Genomic DNA, 26,753 nt, shown 5'->3' on the forward strand with positions numbered 1-26,753 from the left:
GTTGTATTACACCTCTTTCTTTCCCTATAGGCCATTTTTTTATTTGTCATTTGACATTTCTTTTCTTCGCAAAATTAGCAATAAAACTAAAAATAGCGCCGCAAATCTAGTTGTACAATTTCAAGAGAGAAATCGTGTATGGTAAATCTCGTTACTTAATTACAGCTTATCGAGTTAAGCTCGTAAATGGAGATAATCTCGTTATATGTAAGTAAACAGTTAAGTTTATTTATTGTATTTATTGTTTATATATTGTAAACATTGCTTACGATAAGTTTATCGAGATAGCTATTATTGCTTGTGGAGATGGACAGTAATTAGAACAGAACAGTGAAAAAATAAAGTAAATCTAAAGTTATTAACTATATTTTGGTGGGTAAAAAACTTGTTTTAAATATTATAGATTGAGGTGTATTAATAAAGAATGTGGAACATATTTGTTTCTGCATAACAATTACCTGATATAAAAAGAAGTCGGTTTCAATAAAAAGTTTTTTTTCTGCTTTTTAGAGAGAAATATGTGAAAAAATACGTTTTTAAGTTTTTTTTTGCTTTTGGGCCACAAAGTCATGTACCGTAATCGATTTTTGTACATAAATAAAAATCACCAGATATTCATAGAATATAAGTTGCATATTTAGAACTTACAATTTTAAACTTATTTTACTATTTAATATGTTTTTTATACTCTCGCAACAAAAGTTGCTAAGAGAGTATTATAGTTTTGTTCACATAACGGTTGTTTGTAAGTCATAAAACTAAACGAGTTAGATATAGGGTTATATATATCAAAATGATCAGGGTGAGGAGACGAGTCAAAATCCGAATGTCTGTCAGTCCGTCCGTGCAATGGATAACTTGAGTAAAAATTGAGATATCTTAATAAAACTTGGAACACATGTTCCTTGTGAACGTGAGAGGCTTGCTTTCAAAAATTGTCAAATTGCCACGCCCACAAAACCGAAAACACATAAAGTGTGTGGTAAGGGACATATTTTGATGTACTTTTTTTTAGTAAGTGTGAGTGACCTCACCCTCAAATCGGTTATTTGTATATATCTCGCAAACCAATAAAGCTATATAAATCAAACTTTCTGCAGTCGTTTCATTTTCTTCTTCCTTCTGATTCCTTCACTTTATGAAATATAGATAAGGAACCAATGAAAATGGCGAAATAAAACTTTACACAAATACTGTATATATATCGAATATGAAGAACTCAGTGCCTTATGTTAATTTTTCACCGAAAATATCGGTAAATCTCTCAGATATATCAATTTAATTCAGAGGAAATCGTTTTCTCCTAATAGTATGTCCCTGTACCAGAAATGGTTAAAATCGGATCATAACTTCCCCTAGCTCTCATAAAGCTAATTATAAAATTTTCAAAAATACGATGGATTTAATAGCTTATAAATCGGTTAATGTGTGAAAAATCTTAACCAAATTAAGTGAATGAAATTGAGCGAATTGGTTCAAAAATTACCTCAGCCTATATATTATACATGCTTTATGCCGAATATATGGGTCAAATTGTGTGTGATCTTAATAAAAATATAGCAATAAATTGCGAGAGTATAAAAAGTTAAACCCCACCAAATTCTTTAACATAAAGCCGGGGTCTAAAGAAATTTTACACAACATCTCCCGATTAGTAATATACATATATAGGCTCAGAAAACTTATAGTTTTTGAGATATATTCACTTAAACAAAAAAATTGACTTGTAATTTATCGATTTATATACGCACTTATACACTTACACTTCACTACATTGTTTTACGTATTTATTATATATAATTTATTTTTAAAAACTTGCTTTAAATAATAATTTTAATGCTGATAAAAAGAAGCATTCGCCCCTATTCCCGTTGTCGTTATCGTTTTAAAACGACTTAAGGACGCCTATTTGGCATTCCTGTTGGCGTTAACGACATTTATTGAAAATAAATTGAGATTCCCCAATTTGAAACGACTATAGAAACAGTAATTTTTTGTTGTTGCTATAATTGTGAGTGACATAGAAACGACGCGGTTGTTTGAAGGAATATTTGAAGTGAAGAAGAAAATTCCAAATCGGAAACAGTTTGAAATTTTAATTTCTGAAATGAAAAAATATCCTGCATATACCAAGGACTTTAGAAAAGGAAAAAATTTTAAATTTTTTGAAAGGGATATTTTTTTCTAAAAAAAAATAAATCCATTCCACCGCCATCTCTTTCGAATGTTGGCTGCGGATAAGATATGAAAGATCTTAAAATTCAAAACGAAGAAAAAAAATAGTACTCCAACAAGAGGAGGAGTTAATAAACAGATACCCATGTCTCCTTTGGCTGGACCACTAGAATAGCATAAAATCCATTAAGGACTGCTTTAAAAATGTGTCTCGTTGCATAAGAAAGAAATTTTTATATGGGAAAAGAGCTCCTTAAAATATACTATATAAAATATGTAGACAAATTTCGATAACTTTTCTTAGGCGTTACGATATACTTCAAGAATACCCATTTAGGAACGAAACGACGATAAGAACGACAACGACTTAGAAACGACTATTAAAACGACAACGACAACGGGAATAAGGCCGAATATTTCGTTTTGCTTGATAAACCCCGGTGTTGGATCGACCAGTGTTATTTTTTTAAGGCGTAGCCGAATGCCGATAATGCAAAAGGTAATTCTGCGCGAAACAGCGTATTCCGCTTTCAGTTATAGTATGTAGTATATCGTCACCTAAAATGCAAAAGGCCTAAGTTACGGCCTTTAACTAAGTTAAGTCAAAATTGACTTTTTGATTGATTATGAAGTACTTAACCGAAACACGTGTACACAGGCAAAAAATCCGGAGAGCCAACTGTTAATATTATCCGTGCCTTGGCATATGATCCATGTGGAATAATTTATTATAAAACAAATATCAACGACGATTATAACGTTTTGCCACAACGTACACAACAAGAATTTAGGGACATCGAACCTTCACAGTTACATACCGAAAGAATATCAATATCCAAAAAGAAATGGGAACACCTGCAGGAACTTAAATTTTTACTTCCGGCTGACTGCCACAGCTTTTATGATAAACCCTTTACATCTTAAATCTATTCTAATTTGATATTTGTATTGCAGGTTTTGTTGTTTTCAAATGAATTATTTTGTTTTTCTTAACCAGTTGAATTTAATATTATTTTCTCGAATTAAATGTATTAATTAAATAATTTCTTTTGTGTTAAAATACTTACAATAAATAGATACAAAAAGACATAACTTGTTAAAAACTTTTTTAGTTACAGCCTAAAAGCACATTTTCTTATTTCAACCATTGCTTTCATTTTATACATATGTTTTTTTAAGTAGTTACGGCTTTTTGGTTTTAGAAAAATAGAGTGCAAAAGGCCGTAACTAATATTTCTTAAAAACTGTTTTTTCCCCATTAATTTGGTTTTCAGAAACAAATCCGTCTTTGTTTTCTAAGGTTAAATCTACAATTTGGATATTTAGCTTTAAGTAGTCTTTAATCTATAACGTTTTTTGCTTCTCCTGTAAAATACTAAAAATGTTAGTTACGGCCTTTAGCATTTTAGGCGACGATATGAAAGCTGGGATAATACTAATACCTGGATGACCGATTACAATTATTTCTGCCACCAAGCTATTTTATATCCAATATTTAACGTTCACTTAATTTTGCAATGATATTTCCCATATTAACCGGTATAAAGTCCACCGGAAGTTTGAAAATCCGTATATGAGGTATAAATGGGACTACAGGAAATATTAGGCCGATTTTGTCCATTTTTGGCACTTTTAGAAGGAACACATCTCTTTTAAATTTGTTTATGATTGGAGATTTTAGTTACTCGGGCGCCAAGATGTGAAGCAATTTTTATGTTAGTTTGCCCAAAATAAACACTTTTTAATAAATAAAAAAATTTATATCTGGCACCGTTTACGAGATATTCGCACATTAATATCGGATTATTACGGTTATTTTTTTGAAGCGCGGCCGAAGGCCACCAATGCATGAAGTAATTCTACGCGAAAGAACTTGTCAATCAATCACATAACAAATGGAACTAAGCATGTGCGCGCATCGGCTGCTGTTAATGGCATCAAATCTTGGCGCCCCAGTAACTAAAATCGTACCGTTTATGATGTCTGGAAGATATTTTCGATTAAAAAAATGCACCACTATCATTGGGGTCCTTGTGTTAGATATCTGTGGCCTTGAAAAGTTTTAGTTCGATTTCGGGTTTTGGACGGGCAATGTCAAACTGGAAATGAAGTATTTGTGCAAAGTTTCGTTCTGATAACTTCATTGGTTCTTACAGCCCTATTCTGTGCACTTGACAAAATAACAAAAAAATTGAAAATTTGTTTCAGATTTTTATCAAGTAAGAATTTTTTTGGTATTCTGTGACAATTTTGATAAAATAAAAAGCTTCAGAACGCATGCTTTTCCCCACACGTGTGGGAAACAAAAAATGTAAACAGAAACAGCTGATTTCTGTCCAATTATATTGATTAGAATTGAAAAATTTATTTTGAATTATTTTATAACGTAAGTTTTCACATGCTTTTCAATATTTTTTGCAAAATAGTTAATAATTTAACTTCAATTTCACAATAAATCCTTTGCTCTTGGTCTAGACGTGAGGTTTCTGAGAGAGCGCAAATATTCCATGCTCCGAATCTAGCCCTATTTTTCATGCAAAAGGTCGTTATTTGGATGAGTGTTTGTTTTAACCGAGCCTTCTTCATTGTGGCTTCGTTGATAAGTTTGGTTTACGATAGACCGGTTATCATCCTATCTATCCGATTCTGATGTAGCGAGAATTCTGAGATATCGACTGAAGTCTTTCAGGCCTAATGCAAAGTATTTGGTTTGATTTTACAACCCCATTTACTCTATATAGATGACAAGGTTATAACGCATTTACGCGGTCGCCTGAGCTTCGCTAATCTCTCTAACCAAACAAGGAGAGCCGCGCGTAAATGAGGTTGATTGATAATCGGATGACAGAGGCTATATATTCGCTTTTCCATCCCAGCTCCCACCCCTAGTCTTTTGCTCCCCCTCAAAGCCACAGAATACTACATAATATAATACATATACATATGTGCTTTACTACACTACTTTATTTGGAATGCAATTTTGATTTAGTTGGTTGTTATGTTTAGCTTCAGAAAGGTTACTTGGGGACTACGAAATCTAAACTTTGTTCTTTATTGGCAACAATTTGCTAATATGTAATCGCATGCAATATATAGAAAACAATTTCGTCAATGTTACCCTCATTATCCTTATTTTTTTATACAAAAAAACGGAAAAATAAACTTCTTAATATATTATAAAAACGGCTCAATAACGCGAGCCATCCATATGTTCATATTTTTCCTCTTTGTATAAAACTAACTATCTGTAGTACCAGATTCCAGCATAAGAAAATACATCAAGCTACTTGGCTGTCTCCTGATCGAAACACGCGGAACCAAATCGATCACGTTGTGATAGACGGAAGACATGTCTCCTGTGTTTTAGACGTGCGTACGCTCCGAGGACCAAATATAGACTCGGACCATTATCTGGTCGCAGCGAAGATACGCACCCGCCTCTGTGCAGCAAAGAATGCCCGTCAACAAACACAAGGAAGGTTCGACGTCGAAAAGCTGCAATCGCAACAGACAGCCACGAAATACTCTACTCGACTTGCACTCCTGCTCTCTGAGAGCACTCATCAGCATCTCGGTATAAGGGAACTGTGGAACGGCATCTCAAACTCACTGCGTACCGCTGCAGCCGAAACAATTGGTTTTCGGCAACGACAAAAAACAAGCTGGTACGATGAGGAGTGCCGTCTCGCAGCGGAGAGAAAACAGACTGCCTACCTCGCAACATTGCAAACGACCACAACACGTGCGGGATGGGATAGATACCGAGAGCTGAAGAGGGAAGCGAGACGCATTTGCAGACAAAAAAAGAAAGAGGCCGAAATGCGTGAGTACGAAGAGCTTGAGAAGCTGGCAGACAGAGGGAATGCTCGAAAATTTTATGAAAAAATGAAGCGACTTAACGAAGGTTTCAAGACCGGAGCATCCTCATGTAGAGACCAAGGTGGTAATCTGGTAACCGATGCCCAGGGCATACTGGGATTATGGAGGGAACACTTCTCCGACCTGCTGAATGGCAGTGAGAGTACAACACCAGGAGATGGCGAACCCGATCCCCCAATCGATGACGATGGAACAGATGTTCCATTACCCGACCATGAAGAAATTCGAATAGCAATTACCCGCTTGAAGAACAACAAAGCAGCGGGGGCCGATAGATTACCGGCAGAACTATTCAAATACGGCGGCGAAGAACTGATAAGGTGCATGCATCAGCTTCTTTGCAGAATATGGTCGGAAGAAAGCATGCCTGACGATTGGAATCTCAGTGTGCTCTGCCCAATCCATAAAAAGGGAGATCCCACAATCTGCGCCAAATACCGTGGGATCAGCCTCCTAAATATCGCATACAAGGTTCTATCGAGCGTATTGTGTGAAAGACTAAAGCCCACCGTCAACAAACTGATTGGACCTTATCAGTGTGGCTTTAGACCTGGAAAATCGACAACTGACCAGATATTCACCATGCGCCAAATCTTGGAAAAGACCCGAGAAAAGAGGATCGACACACACCACCTTTTTGTCGATTTTAAAGCTGCTTTCGACAGCACGAAAAGGAGCTGCCTTTACGCCGCGATGTCTGAATTTGGTATCCCCGCAAAACTAATACGGCTGTGTAAATTGACGTTGAGCAACACCAAAAGCTCCGTCATGATTGGGAAGGACCTCTCCGAGCCGTTCGATACCAAACGAGGTTTCAGACAAGGTGACTCACTATCGTGCGACTTCTTTAACCTGATGCTGGAAAAAATTATAAGAGCTGCAGAGCTAAACCGAGAAGGTACAATCTTCTACAAGAGTGTACAGCTCCTGGCGTACGCCGATGATATTGATATCATCGGAAGCAACAACCGCGCCGTTTGTTCTGCTTTTTCCCGCATGGATAAGGAGGCGAAGCGAATGGGTCTGGAGGTGAATGAGGACAAGACGAAATATCTCCTGTCATCAAACAAACAGTCGGCGCATTCGCGTCTTGGCTCCCACGTCACTGTTGACAGTCATAACTTCGAGGTCGTAGATAATTTCGTATACCTGGGAACCAGCATCAACAACACGAACAATGTCAGCCTCGAAATCCAGCGCAGAATAACTCTTGCCAACAGGTGCTACTTTGGACTGAGTAGGCAATGGAACAGTAAAGTCCTCTCTCGACGAACCAAAATCAAGCTCTACAAGTCGCTTATCATTCCCGTCCTGCTTTACGGTGCAGAAGCTTGGACGATGTCAACATCAGATGAGACGACACTAGGAGTTTTCGAGAGGAAAATTTTGCGCAAGATTTATGGTCCTCAGAACATTGGCAACAGCGAATACCGCAGACGATGGAACGATGAGCTGTACGAGTTATACGACGACATTGACATAGTTCAGCGAATAAAAAGACAGCGGCTACGCTGGCTAGGTCATGTTGTCCGAATGGACGAAAACACTCCAGCCCTGAAAGTGTTCGATGCAGTACCCGCCGGAGGAAGCCGAGGAAGGGGAAGGCCTCCACTCCGTTGGAGGGACCAGGTGGAGAGCGACCTGGTTACACTTGGGATCTCCAACTGGCGCCGAACTGCGAAGGAGAGGGACAGGTGGCGCACTATCGTCGATTCGGCTATAACCGGCTAAACGGTTGCAACGCCAATCACATACATACATAAAACTAACGACAAAAGTAAAATATCTCCATTGCAACAAATTCACTTTCACAACTATCCACAGCGAGATATTTTATTTGTCAAGAGCATTTTACTTCTTAGCAACTTATAAAGAAAAGAGCTTTTTATTTTAGACACAATACGAAATGCTTGATAAATTTCAATTTTTTACAAATTAGAAATTTGTTGAATTTGTAAAGTGCACAGAATAGGGCTGTTAATGCATATATTGTGATTATATACTTACAGCCCTATTCTGTGCACTTAACAAAATAACAAAAAAGTTTAAAATTTTTTCAGATTTTTATCAAGAAAGAACTTTTTTGGTATTCTGTGACAATTTTGATAAAATAAAAAGCTTCAGTACGCATAGCTTTTCCCCACACGTGTGGGAAACACAATAATGTAAACAGAAACAACTGATTCTGTCCAATTATATTCGAATTGAATTGAAAAATTGATTTGAATTATTTTTTAACGTAAGTTTTCAAATACATTTCAATATTTGTTGCAAAATAGTTAATAATTTAACTTAAATTTCACAATAAATCCATTGCTTTTGGTCTAGACTTTTCTTAGGGTGCGCAAATATTCCATGCTCCGAAGCTGGCACTATTTTTCATGCAAAAGGCCGTTATTTGGATGAGTGTTTGTTTTAACCGAGCCTTCTTCAGTGTGGCTTCGTTGATAAGTTTGGTTTATGATTGACCAAAGAGTTATCAGCCTATATATCCGATTCTGATGTCGAGATATCGACTGAAGCCTTTCAGACCTGATGCAAAGTATTTGGTTTGGTTTCACAACTCCATTTAATCAATATAGATGACAGGGTCATACCTAACCAAACAGGGAGTGCCGCGCGTAAATAAAGTTGATTGATAATCAAATGGCAGAGCCTATATATTCACTTTTCCATCCCAGATCCTCCATAGTCTTTTGCTCCCCCGCAAAGCCGTAGAATACTTCATAATATATTTTTAATATGTTTAAAACTGTTTGGAATGCAATTTTGATTTAGTTGGTTGTTATGTTTAGCTTCAGAAAATTTCCTTGGGGACTACGATATATAAACTTTGTTCTTTGTTGGCAAAAATTTGCTAAGCTGTAATCGCATGCAATATATAGAAAATAATTTCGTCAATGTTACCCTCATTGTTTTATACAAAAAACGGAAAAATAAGCTTCTTAATATATTATAAACGGCTCAATAACGCGAGCCATCCACATGTTCATTTTTTTCCTCTTTGTATAAAACTAACGACATAAGTAAAATATCTCCATTGCAACAAATTTACTTTCACAACTATCCACAGCGAGATATTTTATTTGTCAAGAGCATTTTACTTCTTAACAACTTATAAAGAAAAGGGCTCGTACCAAAGCTTGTAGACCACTTATACAAAATCGCTGCCTCATCTCATTTACCACTATTTCATTGTGGTGGTGATGAAACTTGCGGTGGTAGAAGTCTGCAATCAGATCAGTCACAGTGTTGTTGCGGGGAAGAATTATCTTTTGTTTAAGATCTGTTGTTACTCCTCTGGCTTCTTCGATCCGGCCCTTTACGCGCAGCAGCCCGAACTTGTCTATAAATGGAGAAAGTTTATAGATTGAGCTTTTCCGACTTACCAAGCCATTTCTTAGTTGATCGAATTCTGTGCCGTAGCATTCTTCTTGACATTTACGAAAAAGAAGAAGTTCAGCGCTTGTACAGGTGTCATCGTGAAGAAATGTCTGAGTAATTGGGTTTCTTGCTGTAGTTTTCATAATTAAGCGAAGAAACCGAAGAATGTACATCTGTACAGAGCGCAGTTTTTCCCATTTACTAAATCGTTTAGGATCTGGTTGGGAATCATTAATTTTGTTTGGATCCATTGCCATGTGTTGTATTATTTCCGTTACAGTTTGTGGCTCTTTGAATCCGGATGCTGGCCAGAGAGTTTCTGATAGGTTTAGAAACTCAGGCCCCGTGAACCATCTCTCTGAGTTGTTAAATTCAAAATTGTTGTGCCACTTGGTGCCATCGTCAGCTACGTTGTCCTTCGTCGGCACATACCGCCACTCATTGATTTGCGAATCCTCTAAAATTTCACCAATGCGTACGGCTACGAACTGGTTAAACTTTCGGGCGTCTGACGTTATCCAATATAGTACGTCATTCGAGTCACACCAAAAGATCCGACGGTTAACGCATATGGAGAGCTCCTGTTCAATAAACTTAGCTAGACGAAGTCCTAAAATAGCTGCCATCAGCTCAAGCCATAGTTGAACGTAGAAATGCCACAGCTGCATATGCTGATATGCTAGCGTCAACGAAGATATGAAGTTGATTGTCGTTGCTGTGACTAGCCAAATTGTAACATCGTGGAATTCGAACCTTGCCGATACAACGTAGCTTTCGCAGCCATTGCCATCATTCTAACCGTTCCTGTTCGTGTACAGGGTCATCCCAAGTTACGCCCGATCGCCATACATCTTGTAGTATCATCTTGGCCTTTACTACAATAAACCCCAGTAGACCCAAAGGGTCGAATATAGTCATCACCACTCGAGGTATTTGTCGTTTTGTTGGAAAGCTGGACTCGTCGAAGACCTCAGGCTTGAACTTTTGAACAAAGGTTAGCTCATCGCTGGTAGGCAACCACCACATACCGAGAACCTTTTGGAGCTCGGATCCTGGCTCTACGAAGCATTTGTTGGCTAGCTCGGGATGGCTTGAGAGCGCTCCCAAAACTCGTTTAGAATTAGACAGCCAATTCCGCATCTCGAAACCGCCTTCATTGTGGATGAAGCGAACGTTGGTTGCAAGTCGAATCATTTCGTCCTCATCATCCATACTGTGCAACCAGTCGTCCACAAATGTATTTTGGACAATTGTTGCTACGGCTCCCGGAAGAGTCTTCTCGAATCGTAGAGCGTTCTTATCCTTTATGTAATTTGCCAAAGATGGAGAACACGATGCGCCAAACGTCATAACAGTCATAGCGAATACATCAGGACTAATATTAGTATCGCCGTTCCGCCAGAGGAACTGTTGTGTTACCTGGTCCTCTTTTCTCACCTTAATTTGGTGAAACATTTCGCGTATGTCTCCACATATAGCCACAGGACGTTCACGAAATATCAATATAACACCCACCAATGATCGTAGGAGATCGGGGCCTTTCAGCAATACGTCGTTCAGACTAGGTTTCACGCACTTTAGCGGCTGCGTCCCATACGATCCTCAATTTGTTTTTGTTGATGTTCATAACTGTGAATATCGGAATGAACCATGATTTGCCTCCTTTCGATATCTCATCGACATTCAGTTTTCTGGCGTAACCCTTCTCGATGTAGTCATCTATTTTCCCAACGAGAAATTTTTTTAGCTCTGCGTTTCTTTCCATCTTCCTCTCCAGACATTGTAGACGGTTGTATGCCATTCGATATGAGTTGGGCAAGTCAATGTGGTTATATTTCCACAGGAGGCCTGTTTCCCATTTCTTTAGACTGGCATCATATGAAACCGTTTTCTCCATAATTTCGTATGCACGCTCATCTGCTCTTGACCTAAGTGGTTTGAGGGTAGGAGTGATACCCACTGAGTCTATAGAGAAATAGGCTCGCACTAATTTGTCCATATCATCATATTTGGTGCAGGTGCAAACATGGAGCAAATTTTCGTCTGATGGATAACAGGATTTGTCTTGACCGTATACTGACCATCCTATTTTGCAACGCGCAACGATGAGTTCGTCACCTTCAGCTTGTCTTACCTTCACTGGCACACAAATTTTAGCCATATTATCCAGGCCTATTAACAAACGTGCCTTGCAGTTGGTGTATGGTAGGATGGGTAGTGATTTCAGGTGTTTGTGTTCATTTAGGGTGTCCATGCTTAGAGTCTGTTGCGGTAATTCGAGGTCGGTGATAGTGCGTATGTTGTGCATACGATAACGCTTAGAGTTTTTCTCTCTGGCGGATATTTCACAACTTAAAATTTTGGAGCTCATCTCTTGCTGTGTTATATCGCTTGTCCATCTCAAGCACAATTCCTCACCAGGACCGTCGAGACCTAGCTGCTCAGTCAGCTTACTATCTATCAATGTGCATGACGCCCCTTCATCAATTGGAGCAAAGGTATCCACTGTAGTTTTCGGGGCATACAGAATGACGGGAATATAACGGAAAATGGCTCTCTTAAACTCACGTTGATGAATCAATATTGTATTTACCCGACTAGTGCTTGTTGCTGCATTTTGACTATGTAGTAGTGGGTTGTGCCCCATACAACACCCATCTACTCCGCAAACTTGCTTGGATGTGCACCGTCTTACCATGTGGGGTTTAAAACATCGGATGCAGAGTCCTTTATCTTTGATTAACTGCCAGCGTTCATTTCGAATCTTTGCTATAAAGTCAGGACAATCGGAAAGATTGTGTTGCTTGTCGCACAGAGGACAAGCTGTGGTATGATCAGTTACCTCATCACGCGTTTTTGCTATTTCACGCGCCTTCGGTATCTCGTCGTGTACGAAAATTCTCTGCCGGTTGCCCTTTCCTCCCACTCTTTCTTCTAAGACGGTGGGTTTTTCGTTTAAAGGTGTTACTTGGCTTGCACACGATGCGAGCCCGAATAACCAATCATCAAAGGCCACATTATCCACGCGAGATGTAGATATTCGTCGACGACCCCAGTCTAACCTCATATCCCCTGGGAGTTTCCTCAACAACTCGTTAATTAACATAGGATCGTTAAGATAGTCACTAAGGCCTAACGCCTGCATTGTGGCTCTATAATTTTGCACAGCCAATGCAAGATCGATCAAGTTATTTAGTCGATCGGTTCTCACTGCTGGCATCTGTCTCAGTTTTTGTTGTAGCGTGTTATGAATAATGTCTGGTCGACCGAAAAGCATACGAAGGGTTTCGATGGCTAGATGAACTGTAGATGGCATCATCAGCATTCCCCGGACTGCTTCCAATGCAGCTCCTCGTAGTGACTTTTGTAGTCGAATTAAGTTTTTTTGTTCAGAAAACCCGCAGCGTTCCGTTGACTGCTCGTAGTTCGTTATAAACAGCGGCCACTCATATGGCCTTCCAGAGAACGGTGGTAGATCTTTGCTTATCGCCTGTCTTGTCGCTATATGTGATGGGCTCAAACTCGCATCAGAATTGTTCCGAACATGTCTTCATGCACTGTCGTTGACGGGCGCATAACCTACATGTGGTTGCCCGAAACAGTTGCGTGCAGGGACGAATGGGGTATGTAGTGCGGCAGCACTACACCCACCTGCTAGAGCCGAGATAGGAGGTAATTGTGCGGTTTGAAAGACCATGCCTCCATAAGTGGACGTATGAACGGAGCTCATCGGTGCGTGGTGGCTCTGACCGAACACGCAGGCAGATGGATGAGTCAACGATGAGCTTATGGGTACGTGTTGGCTCTGACCGAACACGCAGGCAGATGGATGAGCAAACGTTGAGTTCATCTGGGGTCCACCGATAACTGAGGCTTGTCATAAGACCCACAGTGGTTACGTCCGGAAGCTATGCTCGAATATGCATATGGCTGATTCATGGCCAAGCCCATACCTCCGGACCCAAATGGTAGCGATGTATGTGACGACGCTTGATATAGACCATGTGACTGGTATTGAACAGGTGCGACCACCGAAGTCGCAGCAGCAGTTGTGGAAAAAATAGGTGAAAAATTAATTTGCGTCGTATCAATATTTGATATACTTAATCTTGATGACTGTGTCCCAGTTAGTGCGTTACCCACATGTAGCGGTGATTCCATATAACTGTTATGTGCACCGGTAAATGGGGGCACGCTCTCATCAACAACGGCACCATCCAAATTCCGTAAGTCAGGCATAACGGGTCAGCAAATGGTACTCCGTACTCCACGAATAAGTATGTGCTAATTAATTTGAAGCGTCAATTTCCACGATTTCAGAACAATTATTCCAGGAATTGTTCACACTTGTTTTATACACAATTATTTTAGATTGTTGGCGGGTGGCAGAGTTAAACACGGATTTTAAGCGGTTTCGTATTATATTTAATTTCAATTACAATTTTAGTTCAAATACTCGAACATACTATGAATAGCGGGACATACATCTACAAGGTCGCGTTTTTGTGTACATTAACAATATAATAGATCAGCAGTGCTGCATTTTAATGTATTGTATATGTAATTTGTAATTTTACATGTACATATGTAATTTTTAATATATTGACAAAGTTGCATTTTAGTAAATAAAATGCTTTGAATTTTAATTAGATAATTTATATAATTATTTTTTGTTGCGCGCCAACAGATGCCTTGCTGGCGGGACAACTGCCGTTACAACTGTTAAGACTGTTACATTTTTTTTCCAAGCGGATTTTCTTCAGTTTGAAGCTGACTCCGGTAGAACATGGAGGTGCGATTAGACAATATAAGTTTTAACAAATAAATACTAAATAAAATATATATTTTGTGACTAATAGTCTCTACATATAAACTTGAATAAACAATTTAAATTGAAATAAATAAATAAATATATGTTCGGTGACTACAGTTGCCACAGCTGAAAAGGTTTATGTTTTTACAATTATGAGGAATCTAAATCCTTTCGCGTAGAACTTAATCTGCATTGGGCCGGGCATTAACAAAATATCCCTGTATAAGCCAACATGGGTGTTTATTAACAGAAGGGGTTATCCACAACATGATTTTTTATACTCAATATGTTGCAAAGATAGAAATATAGGTTTGTTCATATAACGGTTGTATGTAACACCCAAAAATAAATGAGTTAGAAATAGAGCTTTATATACCAATGTGACGAGTAGATTTCAAATCCGGTTGTCTGTCAGCCCGTCCATTCATACAAGCTGTAACTTGTGTAAAAATTTAGATATTTGATAAAGCTTGGTCACGCCCTCAAAATGGCGGCAACTGAAAACATATCAGGTGCCATAACTAAAATTGAAATTAAAAATGTAGTTGAACTTTCATAATTCGAGCATCTATAACCCGAAGTTATTCATAATAAAATTTGGTACAAAGGATCGCACCAGAAAGGGACATATTTGGATGTAATTTTTTTTTAAGTTATCGTGGCGGTTGTATGTAACACCCAAAAATAAATGAGTTAGAAATAGAGCTTTATATACCAATGTGACGAGTAGATTTCAAATCCGGTTGTCTGTCAGCCCGTCCATTCATACAAGCTGTAACTTGTGTAAAAATTTAGATATTTGATAAAGCTTGGTCACGCCCTCAAAATGGCGGCAACTGAAAACATATCAGGTGCCATAACTAAAATTGAAATTAAAAATGTAGTTGAACTTTCATAATTCGAGCATCTATAACCCGAAGTTATCCATAATAAAATTTGGTACAAAGGATCGCACCAGAAAGGGACATATTTGGATGTAATTTTTTTTTAAGTTATCGTGGCCCCGCTCCCAAATAGGCTTTTTGTACATATCTCTAAAATATCTCGTTTTGTACATATCTACTAAAGCTATATCAACAAAACTTTCTGAAGTCATTTCGAACATTAGGACCTCAGTGCTTGTGGCTAATTTTTTATTGAAAATATCGGTAAATCTAATAATCAGATATTCTAAAGAAATTCAAAAGAGATGTGTACCTACTAATAGTGCGCCTGTGTGCCAAAAATGGGCAAATTCAGGTCAATATTTCTTTTTTTGGATTTTGTAACTTTCTGTGGACTTTACACCGTTTATATCGGTTAATATGTGAGATATCTTGATTATGCTATGTGAATGTATAATCATGGATTAATGTTGTTATTGTTGTAGCGGTTACCCAGGCCTGCCTGAAACGACAAGCCTGGTCTAATTGTCATCGAAGTCATATAACGGAAGGCCCAGGAAACGAGCTGTTTCGTTGGGGTCGGACCAAAGGGAAAGGGGTGTTAGATGAGTAGGGTTAAGGGGGCATGCAAAAGGTGGTTAGTGTCATGCGGGGACTCTTTGCATGTAGGACATATGTTGACTATGTCAGGGCCTAGTCTGGATAGGTAGGAGTTTAGTCTGTTACAATATCCAGAACGAAGTTGCGCAAGGGTCACTCTAGTTTCACGAGACAACTCGAGCTCTGTGTCTGTTTCTCCAAGTATTAATAATAGGTGTTAATAGCTCCTCTGTGAATGGCGTTCAGTGCTTGTCTATAGTTAGTCACATCCGAAGTTTTTTAAGTCGTCGACGTATTTCAGGAAGGTACTCTTGATGGGAGAGATTTCTACGAAAGCATCCCAACAGAAACTGTTCGGTATGCATTATGCTATGCTCCTTGTCAGGTAGCATGCGGGCCTCATTGTGAAGGTGCTCGACCGCAGACATCAAGAGGCAACTTGTTTCTTTTTGGTAAAATAATTACCCCATATACTATATATAATGATTATTGTTTTCTAATGGACTTTATGCCGAATATGAGGGTCAAATTGTGTATTATCTTAAATCTCGGTCAAAGCTCGCAGTTATTGTGTCCAATTTAGAGTGATATAAAAGAATGCATGGGTGGAGGTGCATTCACTTTGACAAACTAGGAAATAAGGATAATGCGATTTTGGAAGGACCCAGTGATTTATTCTGGATTCAAGCAAATTATTTAATGTATTTACTCAGTAGTACATTAACTCAAATATTATTCGGTATCAATTAACATAACTTTATAATGATACTTGAGACTAAATAATATTTTGTACAAGTACTTAGAAATATATTTGTTATTAATACGCAATATCCAACCTTTTAATTGCAGATAAGAATAATGGGTTGTTGCTAAACTCTCAAATAATAATTAAATTCTTTGAATATAAACTTCATACAAGTCTGTTCCAGTTTTAATAATGGATAATTCAAATGTGTTATTAGTTACGGCTAACGTTGGCACTTTATTCGAAGATGTAAGTTCACACTGCAATACGTTTTTAGTTCGCCTGTCAATAATATTTATTTAATAATCGTGAAAATATTATATTCGTTAACTTATTACTTATTATCGGCCGTTGCCGATTCTTTAATTCAGTAATGTAATGTACTTATTCAACTAATATATATATGTAACAACCCTTAGCCTTTAAACTTGATGCAACAATGGATTCATGAGTTCGTTTTAACAATAAAGCAGCTACAGCCACAATTCATAGCTCTTCACATGCAAGAAGTTGGCGGTAAAACCTACGAGCAATCTTCCAATCATGTGAAAGAATTTATTGAGTCTTTGTGTGGAGCTTATGAAATGCAAGAATTCACCATTGCACGCATATATCTGGATGAAAATTTTAATTCCCAGGATCAGTTTACGGTACATACCATTCTAATTAATTTTATTTGTATAATGGACAATGAATCGCATTTGTTTAAAGGCTTTAGGAAACATATATTTCGCTCATAAAACTATACAAAACATCCGGCTTTGGAATTTCACAAGTAGCTCTTGGGAATCTACACAAGGAAAATTGTCATATTATGGAAATATAGAGGACGTACCAACAAAAGAGAAGTCGAAATTTCCACGTGAATTTTTTCCTGAGGTAAGTTGTAATAACGACTTATATAGAAATAAATAAATATTTTATACATATGACGTTTTTCTAGTGCAAATGGTCTAGGAAAGGATTTATGAGAACACGTTGGGACATTAATGGCACTATTGTCGATTTCGTAAATATTCACTTATTTCACGATGCATCAAATTTAACAGCACTTGCTGACTTCCCTTCAGTTTATTCACAAAGAAGACGAAAGGCATTGATTCACACATTAAAAAGGTTATTATCAATAGTTTAACCCAATTTAGCTAAAAATTATTGTCACAAAATTTTTTTAGGTTCGATATTGACAAGGATAACGAAATTGTTCCTTATTTTTTATTCGGCGACTTTAACTTTAGAAGTGATTCTGTAGGCGTAACTAAGGTAAAAATATTTATTAAAATAATAATAAAAACTTATAATTGTAGTAAAATTACAATAATAGACGAGTGTTATATCGCACGTACTGAAAATCGCCGAAATCGGACTATAAGTTATCAACGCCCCAAAAACAGAACATGATCTCCTTGAGACCAATTTTTTAATGAAAATATCGTTAAATCTCTCAGATTTAGAAATCAGAGATAATAGTGTGTCTCTGTGCAAAAAATGCGCAAAACTAAAGGTGGACATTATACCGTTCAAGGAATTACCTCAGTCTTCAAATACTATAAAGATTTTCGTTATTCTAGTGGACTTTAGGTCCAATATGTGGGTCAAATTATGCTATCTTAATAAAATTAAATAAATAAATTGCGAGAGTTTAAAATGTTCGGCTGCACCCGAACCTAGTCCTTCCTTACTTGTTCGTGAACAAGGCATATATAATTTACCATGAAAAAAACGTGAATTTTCTAGATTCATAACAGAAATTTTCATGGATTGGCCTTGTCATTTGTTAACGGTAATAGCGAATGTAAGACGGATCAGAAATTGAAGTCGTTTAAACATAATATCCGTTTGGATCATCGGGATCCTCAGAATAAGAACTTCTGCACCTTCGAACTTTCATTTGCGTTTATCGCATATATCACATAGTTCGACCATTTTTTTTTACCACTAAACGCTTTTCGTTGCACAATTTTAGTTTGTTTAAGTTTCAAAACATTATTACTACGGTGCAAGAGCTTTTCAAATTAAATTAAATGGACAGCTAAGATGCTGTAAGAAATAGCTGTTACAGACATTTCTATAGCTTACATAAACACCCAACATTGTTTTGGCTATATACTATTTATAAGACCTAAAAATTATTGATAAATTCTACAGCATTTGTACCTCAACTTTGTAATATTTTTCAGGAGTTAACAAAAAATCTGTCATTGCATCGTTTAATGACACTGAATGCAAATAATTTAAAGAAGCAATACCGTGATGAATTTGGGGAAACTATATTAATCATCGGAAAGAAGGAATTCCATCATATTGATCATCAAAATAAGTTCAGAGAAAAATGGGTAAGTTTGTTACTTTGCAGCCAATTGGTATGTTGTGCCAAGTAATAAAAGAAAATATGAACAAATTGACCCATAGACAACAGTGTTTGTTTGATTTATTTTGCTTTTATTCTATGGATAATGTGGATAATATATAATACAGCGCCAAAAACAAATAAAATTAGTCCAGAATTCGGTTAACACCTAAATCAATATTTAAATATGAATAACGGCTATATCGGTGTTGACGCAAGATATTTAACAATTTCTTAATTAATTTAATATATAATAATAAAATATAATAATTCATTGTGTAATTTTAGCTAAAAAAATACGACCGGGATTTGGAAATTTTCAAGGATATACTTTTCGAACATGACATTTCGTTCCCGCCATCGTATCCTTATGAGGAAAAATCAGATTTACCAACCAAATATTTGACAACAAGATGTCCTTCTTGGTGTGATCGAGTTTTAATGAGTCCACAAATGAACGAGATAACTTTATGTAAAAGAAATTCTTACAATTTAATTGGAAATGATATGTGTATGGGCGATCACAAGGTAAGCGAATATTTCATTGTAAGAAAAAACCTAACAGTAAGCCTCCTTCTTCCAATTGCAGTGTATAAAAGAACAAATCTAGCAACAATTAAGTATGTGAATGACTCACTACAAGAATTTCAAAATAGTTAAAGTACAATTTAAATCCAAATACAAATATTGACTTAATTTGCCCATTTTGCACACAGAGGCATTCTATTATAAAGAAAACATCTCCTTTAATTTTTTTTTAATCCGTGAGATTTATAAAAAATTAGCCATAAGGTCCTCATGTTCGATATCTGGGATCTTGAAAGTTATCGTCCGATCGGAAATTTTTAGACGGGCGATGCCACCTATCTATTTGTGCAAAGTTTTGTTCCGATATCCTTACTGGCGCTTAACTTATAGATTGTAAACTAAACGAACCATATTGATTTCAAAATTGTGGTATAGAGAAAGTAGGCGTGGTTGTGAATCGATTTCGCATTTTAAACTATATCATTGGGATGCCAAGATAATTTCACAACCCGAATTTCGTTGAAATGAAATTGGTCGAGAAATTTCAAATTTTTGATACTAATATGAGTGCAGCCCTTGTCTTAATTTTTACTGAAGTTATCGCTTGCACGGACAGACGCTCGGACTGACATCCGGATTTTAACCCTGATCACTTTGGTATATACATATAACCCTATATCTAACTTGTTTAGTTTTATAGCCTAGACAGACGGCGTCGTTAATTCGGAATAACTGCTTTAATCGGGGTTAATTCGAGAGTTATCTCAGTTAACTCCGTTTGCTAACTCCCATTTAAGTGCTGAACACATAGACGACGACAAGCGACGAGCCACATCTGTCAAATATTAAAATACACGCGTTCTTATCGGTACAGAATTTTAGACAACAGCACGACTTCACCACAAAAGGGTTGAAGTCTTCGCTGTCGCCAAATTAGAAATGTTTCTAATTTTGCCGACGACAATGGCCGTTGTAGAGGTGCCACTAACATGTGAAATGTAAAATTATTCAAAGTTCTCACAAGTATGACGTTATTTTGCCAACAGAAACGTAAAATAGCTTTGATATATCATTTATAATAACAATCGATTACTTAAAACAAATAAATCGCCAATTTTTACTATTTTTGCACAAATAATTTCACTTTAAACTAAATATGTAAATTTTATTGAAGTGAAAGATTTTAGTACGGCAACAATGAAATTGCTGTTTGATATGTCGCTGCCGTCTTCAAAATGTTCAAGACGCTGGCTTCAAAGCGCCATTTGTGATCAGCCGTCGCTACGTCGTGTCGTGTCGTCGTCTTTGTTTTCACCACTTTAATCCTCAAAATTTTAGAGAGTTAGTGGGAGTTCGTGGCATTTTCGTTGGCAACATTGTTAAACATGGCCGCTTTTTATCTATTGTGAATGAAAATATGCAATATTGACAGCTGTTTTTCAATTAAATGTAAACAAAAACATACGCATGCTAATTTTTTCTAAAATGGAAGTTTTAATAATAACATATTTGTGTATATTTTTTTTAATAATTATTGATTTTGTACTAGTTGTGCGGCTAACAACCGCAATATTTCCTTTCTATCCAATTTTATTTCACCAAAATGCAAATATTATTGCCAATCAGCTGTTATGGGAGTTTATAACTCGCTTTGCTGCCGTCTGTCACCCACAAAATTGGAACTGATTAAAAGCGCAGTTAATCCGAGTTAACTCTTCCGTCTGTCTAGCGTATTAGATGACACAAACAACCGTTAAGTGAACAAAACTATTATGCTATGTGCAACATATGGCGAGAGTATAAAAAAACTTCAATTTCTCGCTTCATAAGATTTCGACCTAATTAATGAAACATATTTTGTGCCAAATATAAGATTATATAGATATGAAAGACCAGATAACGGTTATGAAAACAATTAAATATTACTGAATTTTGCATGCAAATACACTGAGTTTTTGAAATCACACAGAAAAATGTGTAACACTAAAATACTTGACTTCTTTAAAAACATATATTACTAGCAGACCGTTCCGGCTTCGCACGGGTTTAAAGAAATATTTCAAAAGTTATAAGTTTTTACACACTCTCCCATACTTATGTATGTACTTTCCCGTTTCTTGCGTAGGTTCATTTTGAAAAAGTAAAATGAGTAAAATTCGAACATGAAATGGAGGCGTTGGGAACGCTCAGAGCTCGACGCCATAGTGCGAGCTTGTATATTTATAATATTTTATTCCTCAATCCACTGCACAAGCTCCGTACTCGTCTCTCTAGTGCGTACTTGAGAGGTTTTGAAATTTTTTTCACCAAGCAGCTGCGTGCGCTCGTTACTCGACTCACTGGCATGAGATTGCGATAGAATGACTTGTAAGATGGTTTTCAGTTTCAGATTAAGATTCTCCATCACGGAGTCTTTTTGATACCCTCTTCTGGGAACTATTTCCAGAAAGTTCTAGCAATAAATATAGCCTATGTTACTCGGGGTGAACGTAGCATTCCAATGGTGAAATTTTCGATCTTATTCATTACAAACATACATACAAATCTTTTCTCTTTATAATAGTATAGATATAGATTAATAAATAATTTTTTTCATTTATTTCAGCCCGTTTACTTGAACATCCAGATAAAACCGAATCAAGGTTTGCATGCTAATTTAAACAAGACATGTATTTTTTATAAATAGTTTTTAATAAAACAAAATCATTTATATCACTTATATTTTTCATGTTTTCTTTATTATAGGTATCGTAAAGCCCGCTGAAATGGTGAGAAAATGTTTGCATCACATATCGAATAACTTACTTTCAAATGCTGGTGACATTTCGAATCATCCTGTCATAAGCAAACCTTCAAACCAGTTTATAAAACTCCAAAAAACTTATAATATTGCATGCCAAAATATTTTGGACTCTGGACTTACTGCATCTAATATGAATGAATACTTGGGAACGCATAGCTGGATGAATTCCATTGGAAGCCATGGATTTACAATAATGAGAGAAACATTTCTTTAATTAATCACATATTTATTTTAAAAAATTAAGTGATCTTTTTAAACGGTATGATTTTTTTAACTTTTTAAGATAATTATTTATTATTATTATTATATCTTTCCAAAATTAGGTTAACAAATAAAATATTATTAAAATAAAGTAGTGATCGGGTGGTCAACCCCTCTCTATTGATAGCTGTGTGGTGTTGTATTGTGTCAGTTTTTAGCTTCCGATTAATTTTATGCGGTAGTGAGGTGTGTATATATGTTAGTTTGTTGTTGTTGCAGTCTTTTTGAAATTTTCGCTCCTAATTGTAATTTTTAAAATCTTATTCCTTCATTCAATGGCTGTGGAATATATCTTAGATATTTGAAATTTGAAAAATTTATTTCTTGAAAATGTTAACTGCGTGTAGCCTTTTAATTCCAATGATGTCGATATCATCCGCTTAGGACAACAATTGAACACTTTAGTAAAATAGGTGTCTAATAAGCTCTGTGGATTAAAACCTGTCTGAAACCTCGTTTAGAGAGGAGGACCTGGGAGAGTTCTCTTACATTAAGGGGTTAGATGGGTTTCAGAGGTTAAAAAGAAGGCTAATCGTCCCTATTCCCGTTATCGTTATCGTTTTAAAACGACTTAAGAACGCCTATTTGGCATTCCTGTTGGCGTTAACGACATTTATCGAAAATAAATTGAGATTCCCCAATTTGAAACGACTATAGAAACGACATAGAAACAGTCGTTTTTTGTCGTTGCTATAATTGTGAGCGACATAGAAACGACGCGGTTGTTTTAAGGAATATTTGAAGTGAAGGTGAAAATTCCAAATCGGAAACAGTTTGAAATTTTAATTTCTGAAATGGAAAAATATCCTGCATATGCCAAAGACTTTAGAAAAGGGATAAATCCTTTAAATTTCGATTTTTTGGGAGGGATATTTTTTTCTAAAAAAAAAAAAAATAAATCCATTCCACCGCCATCTCTCGTCGGAAATTGTTGGCATTAATAAAATTGCATTTTTATATCTAAGAATATATTTAAGATATGAAAGATCTTAAAATTCAAAACGAAGAAAAAAATAGTACTCCAACAAGAGGAGGAGTTAATAAACAGACACCTATGTCTCCTTTGGCTGGACCACTAGGTAGAGTAGTCGGATTAGCCAGAAGCAAGGAGCATGAGACGCTGGAAGAATAACATATTTTAGAAGAAAGTTTGGAGGACGCAGATGTCACCACTACTTCTTTTAAAAAATCAAATAAAAGTGGAAGACTAATATTGTTGTACTTAAGTACAATAATTACAGTGATAACGTTGTTTAGAGTCAATATAGAATAGCATAAAATCCATTAAGGACTGCTTTAAAAATGTGTCTCGTTGCATAAGAAAGAAATTTTTATATGGGAAAAGAGCTCCTTAAAGTATACTATATAAAATATGTAGACAAATTTCGATAACTTTTCTTAGGCGTTACGATATACTTCAAGAATACCAATTTAGGAACGAAACGACGATAAGAACGACAACGACTTAGAAACGACTATTAAAACGACAACGACAACGGGAATAGGGCCGATTATTGATTTTTTTTAACATATACAATCATATATTTCATTTAAACAATTCACCTTATCAAAGATACAGTATTCTGTGAATTTTTTATTTAAAAATTTCGAAAACTCAGACATTGGCACATCATCTGGTATGACGTCTCCAAAAAAATGGTTGTAATAATAATATAATAAAGTTCTTCGTTCATTAACTTAGATAACCTTATTGCAAAGATGTGTGAGAAATTTTAACAAAATCGTTTGATAACGTTTTGAGATATCGTGTCCACCGTTTTGAAAAATTGAGTTTTGAGATAAACGCGTTTAAAGTTTTATTTGTCATACTGACGTGGCCAGATGGGCGGAACTTCTAAAGGGTGTATCTCTCAGAATATTACTCAGATGGATTTGATATTTTTGGGTAATATATTTTAAAAATATTGCACTATTTAATAAGACAAAAAATTTTGTTTTTCAAATTTTGAGTATTTGAAATCCATCTAACTTCCTATTAACAATTATTTATCTATTGATTATGCTGCCCGATAATGATTACAATAATATACACACTTGCCCAAAATAACTGTTACACCAACCACTTTCAATCACAGAAACACATTTTTTAAAACTCATAAAAATTTCATTTTATTTAAATTTTTAAGAAAGCCGCCATCGTATTTTTATATTCTTTAAATATTTACAAGTAAAATAAAATAAATTTCACGTTTAAATAAAGCAAAACAATGATATGTAGATCCAATAATGTTACAAGTGTTAACTAAGATCCCCGTTTCTTAAATATTTAAATAACAAAAGAATAAATCATTACTCGTGTTGAAACTGGAATTCTATCCTCTATATGAATTAAATTTTGTTTATTTGCACTTGTATTGTTATGGTTTTCTTTATTGTGAAGGTAATATTTAATATTTAGTAAATTTCTTCTTAATACAAAAGAATTTGCAAACATACTCAGTTTTATTACTCAATAAGCTTTTTGGCTTTGAAATATCTCCGTAAATATAAAACCTGCCAAGTAGCTAGACCAAGTAAGCAACACATGCTGAATATGCTGAAAAAGAGTACTCGGCTATTGGTTTTCTCTGCAAAAATTCGAAAATATAAAATATACACAAATAGTAAATAATATAATAATAAAAATAGTTTTAATAATTTTAATTACCATTGGTGTCTCTCATTTCTTCTTCGCGTTTCCTCATTAGCGCAAAGTCTCTGACAATGGAATCCGATAAGTCTTCCAAACGTTTCAGTTCCACTTCCATTGGTTTGAGTTTTGCTGCTTCTTGTATCTGAAAAATTAAATTTATTTTTTAATAACATCAAAATTTGGCATTAACAATTTATCTCCCTACTTGTGATAAATATCTAAGATTTCTGAAGTCTTGATTTTAATCAACTATTTTCTAATAAAACTTGATTATTTCCCACTTAATAATGAGTTCACTAATGTTTTTTTTAATTAAAAGAACTAGTTTTGCTTCGAAAACCACATTTAAACCTTTTCTGTAACAAAGCAAAGGATCATACTAGCTCTCTGGTAAAACTAAAGAATAGTATCTATAAATCGGAAAACTACAATTTTTTTTAATTTAATTTTTAAACTTAATAAGCGAATATAACGAAGCCATAATTCTTCTGCGTCTATTCTATATATTTTTAATCTGGTGGATCTCCTCTATCCGATCACTCCGATTTTATATACATATTGTTTTTGGTTATACCAGAGACAGACATGTAGTTCATACTGAAAGTATGTGTCACCGATATTCTGAATTTTGTTCGAAACAAATGGTTCTTAGTACTACAATGAATCGCATTGAACACACCGAAAGCTTTTTGAGATTTTCTATCACAATCATATGTTCTCTGACATTAAGCAAATAAATTAAATTAAAATGAACTGAAATCAAAAACCAAAATTTTGAAAAATTAAGAGAAAAGTATGTAGAAAACCAATTATTATTTTATAATGGAAATAATATTTTAAGATTTCTTGCAGTTCTAACTTAGTCGGGATCCATTTCCATGCCTTTTCTTAAAAACTTGTTCAATTTATTTGTATCAGCCGAAGAATGCCAACGTAGTACAATACTACATGTGTGTCACTATGCGTGTACGTGGATTCTTGAGTTCTTATTGTAGTACGGAAACCATAGCTCAGTCTATGGCATTAGATTAAAAAGATTGCAAAACTACTCCCACATAATTTTATACTTACCCCTTCGTAATTCCTAGTTTCTACACCTTTCTTCGTAACTAATCTAACTTCCTGTTCAATTCCTCTTTGATCTGAAAGAATGAGAAAATTAAAATATATAATATTTGTTATTTAGCTTACATACGTGGCGGAACTTTCGAAATAAAGCAGATTTCGTACGTCTCATATACCTCGGACATGAAAGTAAATTTTCCTTTCGTAATTTGTTCACCCTTCGATAATATGTGTCCTTTAGTATCTCGAGCCTTAAATAATAAGGTAAATTTGTACAAACATATTGAACATATATGAAGAATGAACTTACAATGTAATCAATTAGTTGTCCTGGGACAGCAGTTACTTCATATTCTCCCTTAACCAACTGATTCGGTTGCATGTCCTCTTTTAGACACTTTTGTGTATTTGGCTTTATATTAAACATCACACCGATAACAGCATTATAAGTGCTAAGCAATATTATTAATTTCAACAACATGTTGGCTTCTTTACTAAAAACTGCCCAAGTGAGCTGGCGTTATAAAATTGTGAAAGTACCAAATCTATCGATATTCTAAAACTCGATAACAACGAATATCGACATAGACAAGGTGATTGCATAAATTTATTG

At 35.7% G+C, this 26,753-nt stretch overlaps 2 protein-coding genes across 3 annotated transcripts; one reads left to right on the forward strand and one right to left on the reverse strand.

Moving 5' to 3' along the window:
- Positions 1-253: 253 nt before the first annotated feature.
- LOC105219602 (inositol polyphosphate-5-phosphatase A) lies at positions 254-24,964 on the forward strand. Of its 2 annotated transcripts, XM_011195864.3 has the most exons (11): positions 254-372; positions 16,585-16,729; positions 16,900-17,130; positions 17,192-17,359; positions 17,424-17,596; positions 17,656-17,743; positions 18,661-18,816; positions 19,119-19,358; positions 21,964-22,000; positions 22,104-24,059; positions 24,125-24,964. In XM_011195864.3, exons 2-10 carry the CDS (start codon positions 16,673-16,675, stop codon positions 22,373-22,375), a joined length of 1,422 nt encoding a protein of 473 aa, XP_011194166.2. In that variant the 5' UTR covers positions 254-372; positions 16,585-16,672; the 3' UTR covers positions 22,376-24,059; positions 24,125-24,964. The 2 variants fall into 2 exon arrangements, with proteins under 2 accessions (XP_011194166.2, XP_054081886.1); XM_054225911.1 differs by lacking the exons at positions 16,585-16,729; positions 24,125-24,964 and having other exon boundaries at positions 303-372; positions 22,104-22,548.
- LOC105219601 (transmembrane emp24 domain-containing protein bai) lies at positions 24,737-26,681 on the reverse strand. Its single transcript, XM_011195863.3, has 5 exons — positions 26,451-26,681; positions 26,271-26,391; positions 26,147-26,217; positions 25,091-25,217; positions 24,737-25,010 (listed from the first exon to the last, which is right to left on the reverse strand). The coding sequence occupies exons 1-5, from the start codon at positions 26,619-26,621 to the stop codon at positions 24,889-24,891; spliced, it is 612 nt and encodes a 203-aa protein (XP_011194165.2). The 5' UTR covers positions 26,622-26,681; the 3' UTR covers positions 24,737-24,888.
- Positions 26,682-26,753: the final 72 nt, after the last annotated feature.

This window comes from Zeugodacus cucurbitae, chromosome 2, assembly GCF_028554725.1.
Source record: "Zeugodacus cucurbitae isolate PBARC_wt_2022May chromosome 2, idZeuCucr1.2, whole genome shotgun sequence".
In the NCBI taxonomy this organism is placed as follows: Eukaryota; Metazoa; Arthropoda; class Insecta; order Diptera; family Tephritidae; genus Zeugodacus; species Zeugodacus cucurbitae.